General features: G+C 46.9%; 1 protein-coding gene across 13 annotated transcripts in view; it reads right to left on the bottom strand.

Moving 5' to 3' along the window:
• MTMR3 (myotubularin related protein 3) overlaps positions 1-19,748 on the bottom strand; it is a 241,644-nt gene that overhangs the window by 84,107 nt on the left and 137,789 nt on the right. For all 13 annotated transcript variants that reach the window (XR_012155157.2, XM_073313592.2, XM_073313591.2 and 10 more), the window contains 2 exons: positions 7,338-7,420; positions 4,221-4,387 (listed from right to left, as the gene is read on the bottom strand). Coding sequence is in view for 12 of the 13 variants with exons in the window: in XM_073313592.2 (XP_073169693.1) it covers positions 4,221-4,387; positions 7,338-7,420 (250 nt within the window). In the remaining variant the exon portion in view is untranslated. The remainder of the gene's footprint in view (positions 1-4,220; positions 4,388-7,337; positions 7,421-19,748) is intronic.

Here is a 19,748-nt window from a genome sequence, read left to right as displayed (position 1 = left end):
GTACTGACTTGGTGCCATTGGTGGTACCAGAGTGGGGCAGGAAGGAGACAGAGGAAATCTTGCCCAGACCAGTTACTTTTGGAGCTGAATGAGACTTTGAGAGTACCAATGTAGGATTGTGTGTACACTCTATTTTTAGGAGGGCCGTCAATTTAATTGCTATTAATTCACATGATTAACTCAAATTAATTGCACTAGTAAACTATAGAATACCAACTGAAATTACATATTTTGGATGGTTTTTCTATGTTTTCAAATATTTCAGTTACAACAAAGTGTACAGTGCTCACTTCATTTTTGATTACAAACATTTACACCCTAAAAAAACAAGAGTATTTTTCAGTTTACCTCATATGAGCACTCTAGTGCAATCTCTTTACCATGAAAGTGCAACTTACAAATGCAGGGTTTTTGTTACATAACTGCACTCAAACAGCCATGTAAAACTTTAGTCTACAAGTCCACTCAGTCCTACTTCAGCAAATCGTTAAGAGAAACAAGTTTGTTTACACTTACGGGAGATAATGCTGCCCACTTAATTAAATCTCACCAGAAAGTGAGAACAGGCATTCTCATGGCACTGTAACTGGTGTTGCAAGATATTTACATGCCAGAGGCACTAAAGATTCATATACTTTTTCATGCCTCAGCCATTGTTCCAGAGGACATGCTTCCATGCTGATGCGTCTTTTTTTTTTAAAGCATTAATTTTGTGACTGAACTCATTGGGGGAGAATTGTATGTCTCCTGCTCTGTTTCACCCTCATTCTGTCATATATTTCATATTGTAGCAGTCTCGGATGATGACCCGGCACACGTTTTTCATTTTAAGAACACTTTCACTGCAAATTTGACAAAATGTAAAAGATGGCTACAGCACTCAACTCAAGATTTAAGAATCTGAAGTGCCTTCCAAAATCTGAGAGGGATGAGGTGTGGAGCATCCTTTCAGAAGTCTTAAAAGAGCAACACTCTGATGCAGAAATACAGAACCCAAACCACCAAAAAAGAAAATCAACCTTCTACTGGTGACAGTTGACTCAGATGATGAAAATGAACATGTGCCGCTCTGCCCTGCTTTGGATTCTTATCAAGCAGAACCTGGTCATCAGCATGGATGCATATCCTCCAGAATGGTGGTTGAAGCATCAAGGGACATATGAATCTTTAGCACATCTGGCATATGACACCAGCTACAACAGTACCATGCAAACACCTGTTCTCACTTTCAGGTGACATTGTAAACAAGAAGCAGGAAGCATTATCTTCTGCAAATGTAAACTTGTTTGAGCGATTGGCTGAACAAGAAGTAGGATTGATTGGACTTGTAGGCTCTAAGGTTTTACATTGTTTTATTTTTGAATGCAGGGTTTTTGTACATAATTCTACATTTGTAAGTTCAACTTTAATGATAGAGATTGCACTACAGTGCTTTATTAGGTGAATTGAAATATACTATTACAGTGCAAATGTTTAATCAAAAATAAAGTGAGCACTGTACACTTTGTATTCTGTGTTGTAATTGAAATCAATATATTTGAAAATGTAGAAAACATCAAAAAAATTAAATTGTATTCTGTTAACAGGGCAATTTTTTTAATTGCCCAATTAATCACAATTTTTTAAATTGCTTGACAGCCCCACTTTTCAGAGGAGTGCTTTCTCCTGTCCTTGTCCCTTGGTGCCCTTGACTTGGTACACACACGCTCATTAGGTCCATGGGTTTGTCAATAGTACCTGCCGCTGAGGACTTTCATGAGCCATGGGTTCCAGCCTGAGATGGTCTCAGTGCTGATGGTACTGAGGATACCTAGCATTCCAGAAAGCACTCCCAGCTGTCTTGGGACACACTGTGAGGACTTCCCGCTCTGTTTTTGACCATTTGTGAGGGGTCAGCAGCTTGTTTCTTTGACACACAGCCTTTAGATGTTGAGGGCTGGGTGGGAAGACTCATGTCTGTCAGGTGACTCATGGTGCAGGTCATGAGAGTCAGAGAGCTGCCTCCATTAAGCTAATCTTCTGTCTGAGGTTGCTGCCCTTATGAGACCAGGGCCCAAGTTTCTGGCAGAAAGCACACTTCTGTTGAATGTGGTCTTCCCCCAAAACAGTGAATGCACTCTGACTGCTTATCTGCAACAGGGATCACCTCTTCAAGAGGCATTTCTTGAAGCCCAGTGAACCAGGCATACCCCATTAGAGGGAGTGTCCCAATGGGGGAGGAATTAGGAGAAGTCTATGTGGTTTTGTTTTGGTTTTTTTTTCCCCCTTCTTCCAGGGAGTAAAGATAAGGTGGGGGGGGAGGACTACAACTAAGGCTGTCTACACTGCCCACATCACTTTATTGCCAAGGCAGAGCTCTCCCAGCAATTAAATAAAACCCACCCCAAATGAGCAGTGGTAACTTTATCACCAAGATAAAGTGCTGTCTACACTGGCACTTTTCAGCACTAAAACTTTTTTTTTCTTAGGGGGGGGCTCTTTTCACACCCCTGAACGACACAAGTTTTAGCACTGAAAGTGGCAGCATAGATGCAGCCTAAGAACTAGGAGTCTAACTATAGTGATGCAAATCAAAAGTAATGGTCCTAACAAACTGTGAATAGCTCCATCTCTAGCCGGGGCAGATGAGAAGGAATTGAGGGGGTTAGCTGGAGTGTACTGACTAGCCCTAAGGCAGGGCAGGTGGGGAGACATGCATGCATGGGCCTAATGGACACTGCTAGGGAAGTTCTCTGATCTGCAGTGCAGGGACGCAAGCACACCTACAGTGGAGAACCTATAGGGCCACTACTCAAACCACTGTTTCTACTCTGGAATATTCAGCTTGGAAGAAAGAGGTCTTTTTTCTTTTGTTTAGCTATTTCTCTATTTTAACCTATAGGTGAGTGCAGCATTCATGAAAATCAAGTGCTGGCTGAAGAAAGCCTGCATAACTCTCTCCCATTTTCTTTCTCCACATGACAGTGGCAATTTATATTGAACTTGACTGGCAATATCCTGGACCACAATTGAACAGAAATCGCCATTTACATTTAACTGTTAAATTCTGAGGCTTTTAGGGGTACAAATGGGAACCAGAATGAAATTAAACTCAATTCTAATCGGGACATGAGTGAGGATTCAAACCTGGATTTCAAGGGGCAAAAGGATCCTTCACAACTCTCGTACACCAACTTTGCTTGGTTAACTCATACACAGCACCTCCTCCCCACCCCTGGTCTTTAAAGCCATGGTGAGCACAGATGTTAAGAGTTTGCACACATGGAAGTCTGACACATGATAATACCAATGTTGGACTGGCAAAGGGTCATTTTATAAGAGCACAAAGATACCACAGGTTTCAGAGTGGTAGCAGTGTTAGTCTGTATCGGCAAAAAGAACGAGGAGTACTTGTGGCACCTTAGACTAACAAATGTATTTGAGCATAAGCTTTTGTGGGCTATTATCAGCAGGAGGGAAAAAAAAACCTTTTGTAGTCATAATCAGGATGGTCCATTTCAAACAGTTCACAAAAAGATGTGAGTAACAGTAGGGGAAAAATAGCATGGGGGAATGGTTTTACTATGTGTAATGACCCATCCACTCCCAGTCTTTATTCAAGCCTAATTTAACTGTCCAGTCTGCAAATTAATTCCAATTCTGCAGTTTCTCGTTGGAGTCTGGTTTTTTGAAGGTTTTTTTGTTGGAGAATTGCAACTTCTAGGTCTGAAATTGAGTGACCAGGGAGGTTGGAGTGTTCTCCGACTAGTTTTTGAATGTTACAATTCTTGATGCTTGATTTGTGTCCATTTATTCTTTTGCGTAAAGATTGTCTGGTTTGGCCAATGTATATGGCAGAGTCCCTGCTGTTAACAGCCCACCTCAATCGATGAGTCTCGTTACTTGGTATGGTAACAACCATTTTTTGTGTGTGTGTGTGTGTGTGTGTAATCTTCCTACTGTATTTTCCATTGCATGCATCTGATGAAGTGGGTTTTAGCCCACGAAAGCTTACGCTCAAATAAAGTTAATACAATACTTCAGTTAGACTATTCATGTGAAGTTGTTTGAAACTGGGTATTCAAGTAAAGGGTAACATTAGCACAGAATTCACACTTTGTCAATACACTTCTTTGGAAGTTCACAAATTCTGTATTCCAGGAATCACAAGATAAAAGGGCAGAAGATGGGCATCTAAAGGCCAAAGTATCTCTTGAGATATGCAAAGTGTTTCTGCATACCTGGCCGGCACAAATCCCCATGCTGTTCTTTTTCGCTGGCATACACCTCCATACACCAAGCATGGTATGCAAATGAAAAAAGGTCCTCTATCTTCGAAGGAGGGCGAATGGCATTGTTCAGTCGCTTAAGCCACTCTTGACATTGCTCAAAGGTAGAGAACTGACACCTGTCCCAGAACCAAACATACATTTATTAATTTTTCATGCAGAGATCTGGTCATAAAATGCAATGAGTGATTAACTTTGGTGCAAACCAGAGATGAGAATGAACTGTTCTATTTCAGATGCTGTTGTGTAAACTTTAATGGATAATAAACATAATTATTCAGATAGTAATGTAACTATCCTAGGGAGTTGTCCTTCCCCCACGCATAACCTTATTTCTTTTGTATGTGCCTATGTTTTGGCTCTCTGAATTTCCACAGGGACAATAACCAGGGAAAAATTCTTCATTTGTAAATACAGGTTTTTAAAAGAAAATGGTCTGATTCTTGCTGACATCATACTGAAAGATATATCAAACATGAAGTCAAATTAAACCATATGTATAAATAGTCCTACCAAATTCATGGTCCATTTTGGTCAATTTCATGGCCATAGGATTTTAAAAATAGTAAATTTCATGATTTCAGCTATTTAAATCTGAAATTTCAGTGTTATAATTGTAGGGGTCCTGACCCAAAAAGGAATACTGTGTGTGTGGGAGCTTCAAGGTTATTGTAGAGGGGGCTGTGGTACTGCTACCCTTCCTTCTGTGCTGCTGCTGCTGGTGGGGCGCTGCCTTCAGAGCTGGGCCGCTGGAGAGCGGCAGCTGCTGGCCGGGAGCCCCGCGCTGAAAGCGGAACCACCGCCAGCAGCAGGGCAGAACTAAGCATAGCCTGGTACAGTATTGACACTCTTCCTTCTGCGCTGCTGCCTGCAGAGCTGGGCCCTCAGTCAGCAGCTGCCACTCTCTGGATGCCCAGCTCTCAAGGCAGCAGCACAGAAGTAAGGTGGCATGGTAGGGTGTTGCCACCCTTACTTCTGTGTTGCTGCTGGTGGGGCGCTGCCTTCAGAGCCGGGTGCCTGGCCGACAGCTGCCGCTCTCTGGCCACCCAGCCCTGATGGCGGTGCAGAAGTAAGGGTGGCAATACCGCAACCCTCAAAAAATAACCTTGTGAACCCCCTACTACTCCCTTTTGGGTCAGGACCCCCAATTTGAGATATGTTGGTCTCCCCCGTGAAATCTGTATACTATAGGGTAAAAGCACTCGAAAGACCAGATTTCACGGTCTGTGACGTGTTTTTCATGGCTGTGAATTTGGTAGGGCCCTATGTATAAAGAGCATAATTTTGGGATTATTAAATAAACCATTGTTATCTTGTCCTAGTTGCTCGGGCCCTAATTCATAAAGGGACTTATGCACATGTCTAAACTCATGAGTAGTCCCATTGACTTCAATGAGCCTACTCAAAGTAAAGAATGTGTTTAAGTATCAAAGGGGTAGCTGTGTTAGTTTGTATCCACAAAACCAATGAGGAATCTGGTGGCACCTTAAAAACTAACAGATTTATTTGGGCATAAACTTTCATGGGTTAAAAAAAAAAAAAGTGGGTTTTTCACCCACAAAAGCTTAGGCTCAAGTAAGTCTGTTAGTCTTTAAAGTTGCCACCAGACTCCTGAATGTGTTTAAAGTATCTTGCTGAATCGGGACCTCAAAAGGGAGTCAAAACAGAACTCTGTAACAAATTGTAATACATTAGTATGTATCCCTACAAACACACACACATTTCTGGTAAGATACAGAGTAAGTACTGTATTCCCTTTAACCAATGCACTTATTTCACACCAAGGTGGACTAGTCCCAGTGTCTGTAGTCATACACCTCTCTCCCCCTCTCTCAAATGCTAAACTTTCTCACTAATAATTTGCCAGAAGGCAAGTATAAACAATACTTCTTTCATTCAAGCTTTGTTTTCACATTTACAGCAGGAAAGAAACAGTAATGGAAGACAAATTAGAGTACCCTGACCACAAGAGCCACTAGTTTGCGAAATAATATTCCATAATTACAACAGCAGCTTAGCATTTCCAAATTGGTACTGTCCACTATGGAATAAGACTCAGAACAAGCACAGTGAAATAAGGATTTGCCCAAATTTGTACAAATGTATTAAGGAGTTTACAGTTATAAACAGGTGGCCCCAGAGTACATAAATAAAATTTACTCTTAGGTTTAAAACATGCAAACTATATTTTTCATGGGGAAAAGTCTTTTCATTTGTAATTATAATGTTTAAATGAAACTAGTGGTGGGGTGATTAGTGGTGGGGTGATTAGTACCAATTTCATATGAATGCCATCCAAATAATACCCCAGTTGCACTGATGGTTAAATGCAGCAGTTGTGTCCCCTAAATGAATTAAGGTCTTGACTTTGTAGATTCTGAGTCCTGGAGTTCTGCACTCTGTAGACACATTCATATAAAATCACCCCATCACTAGTTTCTAGCTATGGATCTGTCTCATCCCTATACCCTCTCTTCCCAGTTCTCCCCCATATCTCCCACAAGTGCTGGAAGTGCGACTCTGACTAACTCTCACATGGCCTACATGAGGGGAGCCCGTCCTTACTCCTTCCCTCATCCCTGAACAGCAGCACAAAGGTGCAGCAGATTCGAGTCCCAGATAGCCAGTTTGGGATCTAACATTTTTGTCTAAGAAGCTGTACAATTCATTGATTTGTGTCTAGTTTTGTATCTTGGTAAGACCATTGTTACACTGGGAAAAACTACATGAAACAGACATTAATTTCAAAATAATCTTTAAAAATGTATTGCTCCATAGGGCTAGAACATCTCTACAACCAAAGCTATTTGGCTGATCAATTTCCAGAGTCATAAAGATTTCTAACAAATATATTGTACTATAAGAGAGCAGACCCTCCTTCCTAAAATGTTCAGCTACAGTACACAGAATGAATCTTTTGAAGAAAGCATGTGCACAAAAGAGGGGGAAACATATCCCCTAAAATGTTGCAGCAATCCGTAATTTGAAGTAGTGCAAGGTTACCTTGCTTAGATTTCATACTTTCCCAAATGAAGCAACCCTTCCACCTGCAAAGTAGTTTGTACATACCTGATAACTTTGCAGTCTTTGCAAGTCAAGTGAAGTTGAAATATATCTCGGCATTCAACACTTTCTATAAGCTGTAATGGAACCTGTAATTAAAAAGATTAAATGACCTTATTCCAAAACACACTGACACTGCAGTTTCTGAGCATGTCCCATAGCAGCTTATTAGAGGGTTTTGTGGAGAAAGAGAGCTATACATTTAACTAAATCAATAGTTCTTATGCAGTGTATTGCTGTATGTAAGATAGTTTCTTAGCTGAGACCACAGGTTATATCATGGCGAAGACTAAAGGATAGAGAGTATGAGTGAAGGCATGGGTGCTAGTCTGGGGCTCAGGAGACTCCCTGCCCTGCTACAGGCTTTCTGTGTGACCTTGGGAAAGTCACTTAGTCTCAGTGACTCAGCTCCCCACCTGTAAAATGGGGAGAATATCATTTCTCTACCCTATGGATGCTTCCAATCATTCTCCCATTGACTTTAGCTAGCAAGTCGGAAGGATTATCATGAAGGTTGCATGTAATAAATGAAGAGATGGGGATATTTGATGTGAAAACCCTGCTTCATTCTAAATTGGAGCAGTTTTTCTAAGTCCTCCCTTTTTGACCAGATATCCTTATTTATAATTAATTATTTGTAAAACACCATGAACCTGCATGGCACTTTACAAACAAATACAAGATTACAATCTAGGTGCCAAAAGAGTGTTTACAATCCAGGTGATTTCCCCTTTTCAGAGAATTTGTCCATCTCTGTACCTGTTCATCCCTTCCTTCACGACTCTCCTTCCAAACCTAATCTTACATAGACAACCCTTCCTCACTGAATGTCCTATGCCCCTTACATTGCTAACTGTCTCCTCTTCCCACCCTCCAGACCATGACCACTCATTATTACTCCTCCTTCCTCAGTCTACAAGACCAACTCTACACTATTTCTTGCCTCTTTCTTTCAAAATCATTCTTCTGTTCTACTCCCTTCCAACCCACCTTTTCTCCAGCAACAAGTCTCTTCCCTTTTGACAAGCCTTATTTAGTAACACAGCCTTCCACATTTCCTTCTAAGCAATTTGTCATCCTTTCTTCCAGGCAACCCTTCATATCAATTTCATTTCCTTTTCTTTCCGTACAATCCATCCTCTAGTCTTTGTCCACCTTCATCTCCTCTTCAGCCCCTTTTCCCATCCTTTATTACTCTCCCTATAAAACTCTTCCCTGCCAAGTTATCTTTCCTTATTCTCCCATCCTTTCTCACAGATGACCTTTCGTTTCCATCAAGCTCTTTTCTCATGCTGAAGCACACTGCAAATCAGACTCACTCAGTGCAGTTAGTCTACTCTTCAAAGAGCCATAAGTTATATTTGCAGGCAGTACACCATACAATAGTGTCTATCTAAATACAGCAGCGGAGATGCAACTTTTAAAAAAACAGCCATGCATTGCTATCAAAGCTCAACAATGTCACCGTATAGAGGGTATTGCAGCATCATGCTCTTGCAGTATCTCCGTTTCTCAACTGTTTCTGCTACAGTTAGTTATCTCCCTTCAAACATTAGCAACACTTTAGAACTCTGGAAAACATTATCAAAATTAAATAAAGTTTCTCTGAGTTTCTGAATTCCTGACGCTGACTGTGGCTTAATGGAAACATTATGTCTGGGGGAAAAGGAATAGTAAAAGACGGTTACTCACCTTTGTGACTGTTGTTCTTTGAGATGTGTTGCTCGTATCCATTCCAATTAGGTGTGCATGTGCCGCATGCACGGCTGTCGGAAAATTTTTACCCTAGCAACACCAGGTGCCTTCATGGCGCCTCAATATATACCCCAGCCGACCCAGCGCCTCCTCAGTTCCTTCTTGCCGGCTACTCCGACAGAGGGGAAGGAGGGTGGGTTTGGAATGGATATGAGCAACACATCTCGAAGAACAACAGTTACAAAGGTGAGTAACTGTCTTTTCCTCTTTGAGTGCTTGCTCATATTGATTCCAATTCCTGATCCCAAGCCTTACCTAGGCGATGGGGTCCGAGTGAAGTACCGTGGGTTGTAGAACCGCTCTACCAAACGCCGCATCGTCTCTGGCTTGTCGGACGATGGCATAGTGAGAGGTAAAAGTATGAACTGAAGACCAAGTAGCGGCTCTGCAGATCTCCTGGATTGGGACTTGAGCCAGGAAAGCCGTCGACGAGGCCTGGGCCCTTGTAGAGTGAGGGGTGAGGGGCGGGGTCGGAACATCGGCCAGATCATAGCAAGCACGAATACAGGAAGTGATCCAAAAGGAGATCTGCTGGGATGAGACTGGGAGGCCCTTAATCCGTTCTGCCACAGCGACGAAGAGCTGGGTTGTTTTCCTTAACAGCTTCGTATGCTCAGTGTAGAAGGCCAGGGCCCTATGAACATCTAGGGAGTACAGCCGTTGTTCCTGACGAGTAGCGTGCGGTCTGGGGTAAAAAACCAGAAGAAAAATGTCCTGGTTGATATGAAAGGTTGATACGGTTGATATGAAAGGTCGTGTAAGGTGGTTCCAAAGTAAGAGCTCTGTGCTCGGATACATGCCTTGCCGACGTGATAGCGATGAGGAAAGCTGTTTTCCAAGAGAGGTATAGGAGGGAACAGGTGGTCAAGGGCTCAAACTGGGCCCACATAAGCCTGGAGAGGACCAGGTTCAGGTCCCACGTGGGGACTGGCTGTCGTACCTGTGGGTAGAGACGGTCCAGGCCCTTAAGGAACCTACTGACCATGGGGTTGGAGAAGACAAATCGGCCATTCGCTCCTGGGTGGAAAGCCGAAATGGCTGCCAGGTGCACCCTGATGGATGATATCACCAGGCCCTGCTATTTCAGGCTCAGGAGACAGTCCAAAATGAGAGGCACGGACGCCTGGAGGGGGGGCGTGCTGCGGTGAGTGCACCAGCATGAGAATCACTTCCATTTAGCCATATATGTGGCCTGAGTGAAAGGTTTCCTGCTACCCAACAAAACCTGCTGTACCAAATGAGAACAGAGTAGCTCAGCCATGCAGCATCCACGCCGTGAGGTGGAGGGATCGTAGGCTGGGGTGACAGAGGCAGCCATGATCCTGAGTGATCAGGTCCGGAAAAAGAGGCAGTGGAACCAGGGCGTCCACCGAGATTTCCAACAGCATGGTGTACCAGTGCTGTCTGGGCCAAGCCGGGGCGACCAGAATCAGTCGTGATCTGTCCCTGCGCACCTTGAGCAGGACCCTGTGTGCAAGGGGAAACAACGGGAATGCATAAAACAACCTGCTTGTCCATGGGAGTAGGAAGACATCTGTGAGAGAACCCGGGTAGCGGCCCTGGAGGGAGCAAAACGCTGGACACTTCCGGTTGCTGCGCGAGGCAAACAGGTCAACCTGGGGAAACCCCCACTTTAGAAAGATGGAGTGGATGACATCAGGGTGAAGCAACCACTTATGGGATTGAAAGGACCTGCTGAGGTGATCCTCCAACATGTTCTGGACCCCTGGGAGAAACAACGCCACCAGGTGAATGGAGTAGGCTATACAGAATTCCCACAGTCAAATGGCCTCTTGATAGAGGGGGGAGGAACGAGACCCCCCCCTTGCTTGTTGATGTAGAACATGGCAGTAGTGTTGTCTGTGAGGACCGCCACGCAACGACCATGCAACCACTCCCGGAAGGCTTGGCACGCAAGATGCACCGCCAACAGCTCCCATACACTGATATGGAGAGAGAGATCGGATGGGGCCCATAGACCTTGCGTCTGGATGTCCCCGAGGTGGGTGCCCCATCCCAGGGCTGACGCATCCGTGACGAGGGACAAGGAAGGCTGAGGGGTGTGGAAGGGAACTCTTCCGCATACTGCCCTTGGGTCTAGCCACCATTGGAGGGAGGCCAGGATCCGCTTCGGAATGGTGACCACCAGGTTCACGCTGTCTCGACCTGGGCGGTAGACCGATGCCATCCAGGCTTGAAGAGGGCGGAGCCATAGTCTGGTATGTCTGGTCACTTATGTGCAGGAAACCATGTGTCCTAGAAGACTCAAGCATGTTCTTGCCATTGAGGTTCGGAAACTTTGAAGGCTCCTGATAAGGCCTGACAAGGAAGCGAGCATCTGGAAGGAGGGCTCGAGCCCGCACGGAGTCTAGGACTGCCCCGATAAATTCCATCCTCTGGATCAGTTCTAGCGTTGACTTTGCCACGTTGAGCAGCAGGCCTAACCGTTGAAACGTGTCTGACGAACTGAAGGTGAGCCTGCACCTGCTCTTTGGTATGCCCTCGGATGAGCCAGCAGTCGAGATATAGGTATACCTGTATCCATCGTCGATGAAGGAAGGCTGCCACTACCTCCATACATTTGGTGAACACCCGAGGGGCCGTGGAGAGGCAGAAGGGAAGGACCGTGAACTGTTCGCGGTTGACAACAAAGCGGACAAAGCGTCTCTGAGCCGGATGAATCGCGATGTGGAAATACGTGTCCTTCATGTTGAAGGTGGTGTACCAGTCTCCAGGGAAGGTATAATGGTGCCCAAGGAGACCATGCGGAACTTCAACTTTACCATGAATTTGTTGAGTCCATGCAAGTCCAGGATAGGCCGAAGCCTGCCCTTTCCCTTGGGGATTAGGAAGTAATGGGAGTAGAACCCCCTGCCCCTTAGCTCCCTTGGAACCTCCTCGATCACTCCCATGGCAAGGAGTGACTGCATCTCCTGGATAAGGAGTTGCTCGTGAGAGGGGTCCCTGAAGAGGGACAGGGTGGGGAGAATGAAAATTGGAGAGAGTATCCCCTTTCCACCATGCAAAGAACCCAACGGTCCGTGGTTATGAGGGACCAGGCATGATGGAAACAGGATAAACAATTCAAGAATGGGATAGGATCCTGAGTGAGGTCTGGTACACTGTCCTTAGGTGTCCCTTCAAAACTTTTGTTTGGGACCCACTGAGGGCTTGGAAGGACCTTGGGCCTGGCCGGCCACACCCCCGTCTCCTATAGAAGTCCTGCCTCGGCCGAGGAGGAGGGTAGGAGCGTTGAGGCTGTGGTTTAAATGGTTTCCGCAGAGTAGATGGTGTGTGCATCCCCAGCAAATGCATTATGGCCCTAGAGTCTTTGAGGCTTTGAAGCCTCGAGCCTGTCTTGTCTGAGAATAGGCCTGCTCCATCAAAGGAGAGATCCTGCAAAGTTTGCTGAAGCTCTGGTGGGAAGACAGAACTTGCAGCCAAGAAATGCACCTCATTGCTATCCCTGAAGAGACGGTCCAAGCAGCAGAGTCCTCGGTGTCCAATGAGGCCTGCAAAGCAGTTCGCATCACCATTTTGCCCTCCTCTACCAGAGCCCCAAACTCTTCTCTGGACTCCGGAGGAACCAGTTCCTTGAACTTCATCATGGAGTTCCAAGAGTTAAAATTGTATCGGCTCAGGAGAGCCTGCTGGTTCACAATCCGGACCTGGAGCCCCCCTGAGGAGGAGACTTTGCGCTCAAATAAATCGAGCCGCTTGGCTTCTTTCCATTTTGGTGCCGGGGCTTGCTGACCACGACACTCCTTCTCATTCAGTGACGCCACCACCAGTCACAGGGCTGAGGGTGAGTGCAGAGACAGGTCTATCCCTTGGAGGGAATGAAATACTTCCGCTCCACCCCTTAGCAGTTGGGTGAATGGAGGCGGGTGTTTGCCAGATTGTTCTGGCCGTGGTTTGAATGGTCCGGATAAGTGGTAAGGCCACCCTGGAAGGAGCCTCTGTGGACATAATGTCAACCACAATGTCCTCCACCTCAACCACCTCCTCTGCTTTCAGATTCATGTTCTGCGCCATCCTGCGCAAGAGTTCCTGGTGGGCGCGGAGGTCTATGGCGGGGGGGGTGGGGGGTGGGGGAGAGGAACGACCCGATATAGCAGTCCCCGCCACAGCCTCATCGGGCGAAGATGAGGGGGATGCCACAGGAGGGAGAGGATCATCCAGGGCCTCTTGCTGAGCTGTGCCCCGCTGCTTCAGTTCCGCGACCTCAGTGTTCGGGCCGGGAGTTGGAGGAAGAGGAGCTGGCACCTGTAAGGACGATGCCACCGTCTCCATGCCTCCGGAGCAGGATGGCTGGCAGAAGTCTCAGACACTTGCGGCTCAGACAGGGCCAAGCGAGAAGCCCCAGAGGGAGCACCCTGGGCCTGGTGGTACGCCCAGAGTGTCCAAAAGGGCCAGTGGGTGGACCCTTGGGCGGGGCCCTGTTCTTGCGCATTCCACTGATCCGCCCGTAAGCCCAAGAGGCCGTGATCCGAGTGGTGGTGGTCTGAGAAGCATGACCCTGCCTCAGACCCTGATGAGAGAGAGGCGGAACGCGATGGCCACGGTGGTGCCGAGTGGATCTGCACTGAATCACGTCGACAAGACGAAGTTGATCAGTACCGCGAAGCTGGAGATCGGTGCCGAGATGGAGAAGAATGGAGCCGTGATGCTGGGGAGCAGTATCTGGACCTAGATCGGTGCCGGGACCTGGACCGGTGCCTAGATCTGGACCTGTGTCTTGACAATTATGACCGGCGTCAGGACCGGGACCTACTCCTGGATGGCAACTGGCAGACGGAACGGTGTCGAGATCGGTGCCGGGAGTCGGAGCAGTGCCGCAAATATGACCAGCGCTGCGATGGAGAGCGGTGCTGGGACTGCGAGCGGCGTCGGGAACGGGAACGGCATCGGGAGCAGGATTGGTACAGAGGCTCAACCAACAGTGCCGGCAGGTAAATAAGATTCGGCTTGCCCCTGGATGGTGCCACACGGACAGGTGGCAGTGCCTTGGTCTGTTGAGGGGATGCCAATACAGTCAAGGCACTCAGATCCCTTGCCACCGCAAAGGTATCTGGTGTAGATGGCAATTGGACCTCAACCACGCTGTGAGTCGGGGAGTGCAGTTGCACCAGACTCAACAGCTCCGTCCTTGGTACCAGAGTCAGCGGTGCCAAGGCCGTCACCTGTGTCCCCAGGTGCTCTGCTGCGGGATGAGGTTCTGCAGGCGGAGCCAGAAAGGGTGGTGCCTGCTGAGGTGGGCCAGCCTTTTCCGGCTTCCGGTGCCGCTTCTGACCAGGCGAGTGAGAACGGTGCCGGGCTGAAGATGTTGGTTGCGGTGCTGGGGAACCTCAGTGCCGAGGCTCTCTATCAGAGTCCGACCACGGTACTGTTCCTGTAGCTGAAGCCGGGGCGCTGTGTACTGAAGCGCTCGGCACCAGGTCTTGCCACACCGCTGGAGGCTGAGGACTAAGAGCCGCCTCCAAAAGGAGCTGCCTCAAACGAAAGTCCCGCTCCTTCTTATTCCGGGGACGAAAGCTTTTGCAAATCCTGCACTTCTCCGCCTAGTGAGATTCCCCTAGATACTTCAGGCAAGAATTGTGAGGGTAGCCCATTGGCATGGGCTTGGAGCAGGATCCACAGGGCTTAATGCCTGGAGCTTTGGGCAAGAGCCCAATCAAGTACAGGGAGGAGGGGAAACCCCCTTCTCCGCCACTAATACAAACTACTATACGATAACTAGAACTACAACTATTAATCTATAACAATACTATAACAACAAACTATGAACAAACTATAGGGTGAACGCTAGGGAGAGTGGAGAGTAGCAAAGCCAAGCTCCAGAGTTCCAACGACTGTCACGGGCGATAAGAAGGAACTGAGGGGGTGCTGGGGTCAGCTGGGGTATATATCCAGCGCCATGAAGGCGCCACTCCGGGGGCTCCACAGCCGACCCACTGGGTGTTGTTAGGGTAAAAATTCTCCCACAGCCGTGCACGCGGCATGCGCACACCTAATTGGAATCGATATGAGCAAGCACTCGAAGAAGAATTCATAAATACAATGGGGAAAATCTGAAAACACCAACTGACCCAACTTTCAAGTAAAGGTGAAGGTCAGGGAAAGACCACACTGAGATTCATGTAATAATTAAAACTACAAAATAATTCCCACTCAGCCACTATGACTTCATAGATCATTGAAATGTAGGGCTGAAAGGGATTTTGATACATCATCAAGTCCAGCCCCCTGTGCCAAGGCAGGACCTAGTACCAAAACCTGATAGGTGTTCACCCAACTGGTGTTTAAAAACCTCCAGACATGGGGATTCCACAACCTCATATGGAAGCATATTCCAGTGTTTAACTACCCTTACAGTTAGAAAGTTCTTAATATCTAACCTAAATCTCCCTTAGAATCATAGAATATCAGGGTTGGAAGGGACCTCAGGAGGTCATCTAGTCCAACCCCCTGCTCAAAGCAGGACCAATCCCCAACTAAACTTGCTGCAGATTAAGCCCATTACTTCTTGTCCTACTACTTTCAGATGGGGAAGCAAAGGGAAGCCACAAGAGCAGTCATGGGACTCTCCTCAGCAGTATGTTTCGGGTACCCAGGGCAACTGACAGAGAGGTAAATCACTGTGGGGCAGGAGGCGGGACTTGGGAACAAGTATAAGTAGGGGCATAGCGAGCAGATCGAGGGACGTGATCGTTCCCCTCTATTCGACATTGGTGAGGCCTCATCTGGAGTACTGTGTGCAGTTTTGGGCCCCACACTTCAAGAAGGATGTGGATAAATTGGAGAGAGTCCAGCGAAGGGCAACAAAAATGATTAGGGGTCTGGAACACATGAGTTATGAGGAGAGGCTGAGGGAGCTGGGATTGTTTAGCCTGCAGAAGAGAAGAATGAGGGGGGATTTGATAGCTGCTTTCAACTACCTGAAAGGGGGTTCCAAAGAGGATGGCTCTAGACTGTTCTCAATGGTAGCAGATGACAGAACGAGGAGTAATGGTCTCAAGTTGCAGTGGGGGAGGTTTAGATTGGATATTAGGAAAAACTTTTTCACTAAGAGGGTGGTGAAACACTGGAATGCGTTACCTAGGGAGGTGGTAGAATCTCCTTCCTTAGAGGTTTTTAAGGTCAGGCTTGACAAAGCCCTGGCTGGGATGATTTAACTGGGAATTGGTCCTGCTTTGAGCAGGGGGTTGGACTAGATGACCTTCTGGGGTCCCTTCCAACCCTGATATTCTATGATTCTATGATTCTATGAACAACTGGTTGGTGATTCCTATCCTGTGCCGGGCTCAGCTGGTAGTGCGGGCTGGGGGGGATGGGACTTCCTCTCCCCCTGCACAGCATCCAGGGCCGGCTCAGACCCACCCCCAGACTTCTCCCCCGGCTGCAGGAAGCTCTGCAAACTCCCCCCACGCGCTTCCTGCACCCATTGCTCCTCAGCTGCAGAGGGTGGGATCCCTGTGTAGGGAGCTGCTCCCCCATCCACACAACCCCCATACATCCAGACCCCCCAATACCGAGACCCTCCCGCTGAGCCTCACCCCCACTCACTCAGAACCCCCCAGATGAGCCCCCCACACCTAGACCTCCCCAATGAGTCACCCACACCCAGATCCCCACCCCATCGAGCCCCAAACAGTTGCATCTGGATCTCCACCCCACTGAGCCCACTTCCCCAGCATCTGGACTCCCCACTGAGCCCCCCACACCCAGACACCCTCCCACTGAGCCCCAACCACCTTCACCTGTACCCCCCCTGCATTACCATTGCACACAAGGTCCCCCAACAAGCCCCTGTGCACCCAGATCCCCTCCACACCCAGACTGCCCCACACAGAACTCTCTCAACCCACACCTGGATCCCCCACACTAAGTCCCTCCACACTTGGATCCTGCCTTGCTGAGCCTGCCTGCCCATACCTGGTGCACCTGGCCTGGAGAAGCAGGACCCTTGGGTGTTTCTGAGGATTGGGTGGAGTGGGTGGTCCTTGGGTTGGGTGCAGCCTCACCGCTGAGTCTGTGTTCCGGGGTGGCGGCAGGGGAGGAGGAGCTGCACAGTGATCTCCCACCTCTGTGAAGCCAGTGGCCTGTGCTCCCCAATGCCATGCTGGAGCCTCCACATTTATTTGACAAATACAATTTGCAGAAATTTGGAGAATTTTAAAATATTATGTGCAGAATTTTTATTTTTTTGCAGCAGAATTTTTAATTTTTTGGTACAGAATGCTCTCAGGAGTCATAGGTTCCAGCCTTTCTTTAAGAAAAACCAATCAAGAGATATCAGCCCGGGAATTCAAGTTTTGATGTGCACTCAAAGTACCATTATTGAATTTACTAATGAGCCCTTGGATGAATATAAGTCAACAATTTTGACAGTCATAGTTTCATCAGTTTATGTATGGTCTGCTGCGGGCCTTTTCTTTTTACACTTAAAATACCATGTTCCTATGGCTATGCTGATCTACCAATTTATATGTTGAAAGGACTCATGCATACAGCCCTTCTCTGCTGCGTTGCAAGGTGAGCATCATCAACACATTTTTTAACTGTTCAAAGCATAGGTGCAGCAAGTGATCTAGAAGCATTGTACTACTTACTGAGATGTCACAAGCATCAGATTGACAGACAGTCTATTGAATTGTAAACAAAAAACCAAGAGTAAGATAAAAGCCAAAAACTGGGTTTGGTATTTTTACCTGGATTCCATCTTCTCCACACAGTTGCCCCTTGCAAAAGTCCAAGAATTGGCATGCACATTGCATTCACTGGGGGGCCACTTCTTCAGCTGCTGCATGGGAACAACTCCCACTACCGTCAGTAGGAGTTGCTTGCATACAGCAGCTGTGAAATCAGGCTCTGGGAATTCATTCCATTTGAAAATACTGCATCCAACATAACATGCTACAAGCAGGTACTTTTGTAAGAGGTCCTGTCTCGTACATAGATGTATTTCTCTTCAGTGAGGTGGGAAGGTTGTTAGCTCATTCACAGTACCAACATTTAATTTAGGATATTAAGTCTTACAGAAATTGGAATGTATGAGTCACAAGGTGGTGGCCCCTTAAAGGGAGATGGTCCTCAGTCCACCTGTGATAAGCTTATCTCATCATATGGCTGGTGGGTCAGGGGACCCAATCAGGCCTACGGTAAATAAAGAAGAGGCTGGGGAAAGAAGGGGCTGTAGGTGGGTATTTTGGTAGATGCTTGTAGATGCTGCAGGGAGTAATAAGGCTGCTGCAGGGCACTGAGTCAGGGTGGGAGACACTGCTGGGGAAGGAGGCCTGTGGAGAAGGCAGACAAGGTCAAATGACAGGTAAGAAGTGCTCGGAGAACAGAAAGGCAGACCCTCAAGAAGGAGGGGTTGTGCCCAGCATGGGACTACGGTGAAAAAAAAGGAACTTTAAAAAGACAGACCCACTGTGAGACTGGGGCAGAAAAGACTTTATTTTTGTGTTTATTTTATGTTAATAAACCTGACCCCCAAAAGGGCACTGATTGGCTAAAAGCCTTTGTAGAGTTATTGAGGAACCTGAGTAAAGGGGAAACAGAGGCAGAGTGCTGCAGAGCCACATTTGGCCAACGGGTGGTGCTACAGGGTAGGTACACCCCCATTACATATTGAGCTGGTGTCTTCCCCACATGCAAGAGTATTTCTACATCTGCCACCATCCACCTGCAGCCCCCCCTTTGCTCTCCCAACCTCTTCCTTATCTACTGCAGGTCTGATTGGGTCTCCTGACCCACCAGTTACATGACCTACCTGAGGAGAGGAGTGAAGCTTGTCACAGGTGGGATTGGGGCCTTGAAGGACCAGCCACTCTCTGACAATACAATATGCTCAAAATTAAAATAAAGCTTACAAAATTAGTAAACCTGCAAATTATGAAAAGCCCCTTGCTATGGTTAATCAGGTCTTCTTTAAAGAGCAATTCTGATTAAAAAAAACAACAATGGGAAAGAATAGAGATAAGTAGGGTCAACAGTACACAGCACTTTCAAATCATAGATGCATCATTTGTGCAGATATAGCTGAAGTTCTTACTGTCCCAAACTATGACACTAAAAATGGTGCCTAATCATTGCGTTTAGCTTCTATCCTCCATGTTAAGACCTTTCTGCCCAGAGCACTAGGTTAGCAGAGAAGACCAAATTCTGTTGCAGAAGAATAAGCATTCTAGTCTCTCTCTTACATCATCAATATAAATGTCATCTGAATTCTTATGATTAATGATGATATATGAAGCAGAACTAACATCACTTGAGGTATCAGGTGGAGTCTGCAGTTTTGACTGGCAGTGAACTATTGTAACTTGTAAACTGAACCGACCGGATAGGAAAGTCACTGAGGCACAATAAATATGGAAATACCAACATAATTTTGTAGACTCATTTCTGATCATAAACAGTGAGGTTTTGGTTTAAAAACAAACTTTCAGTGCTGATCATCATCAACAAGGAAAATCCCCAAATGGTACAGCCTCATTGCATTGAGCGCCACCTGGATCACTCTCTTAACTCAGTCCTTAAGCCGGTCTGGCTGGAAATTCAGTCTATATGCATCACTGGTAATCTTATCATGCGACCAAAGCTTTTGGCACCCCCATGACAGCCAACTGTGTAGTGGCATTCATGAAAAATGCTAAACTG

The sequence above is a fragment of the Lepidochelys kempii genome, chromosome 15, assembly GCF_965140285.1.
Source record: "Lepidochelys kempii isolate rLepKem1 chromosome 15, rLepKem1.hap1, whole genome shotgun sequence".
Classification (NCBI taxonomy): domain Eukaryota; kingdom Metazoa; phylum Chordata; order Testudines; family Cheloniidae; genus Lepidochelys; species Lepidochelys kempii.
This window is presented reverse-complemented; position numbering and strand designations above follow the sequence as displayed.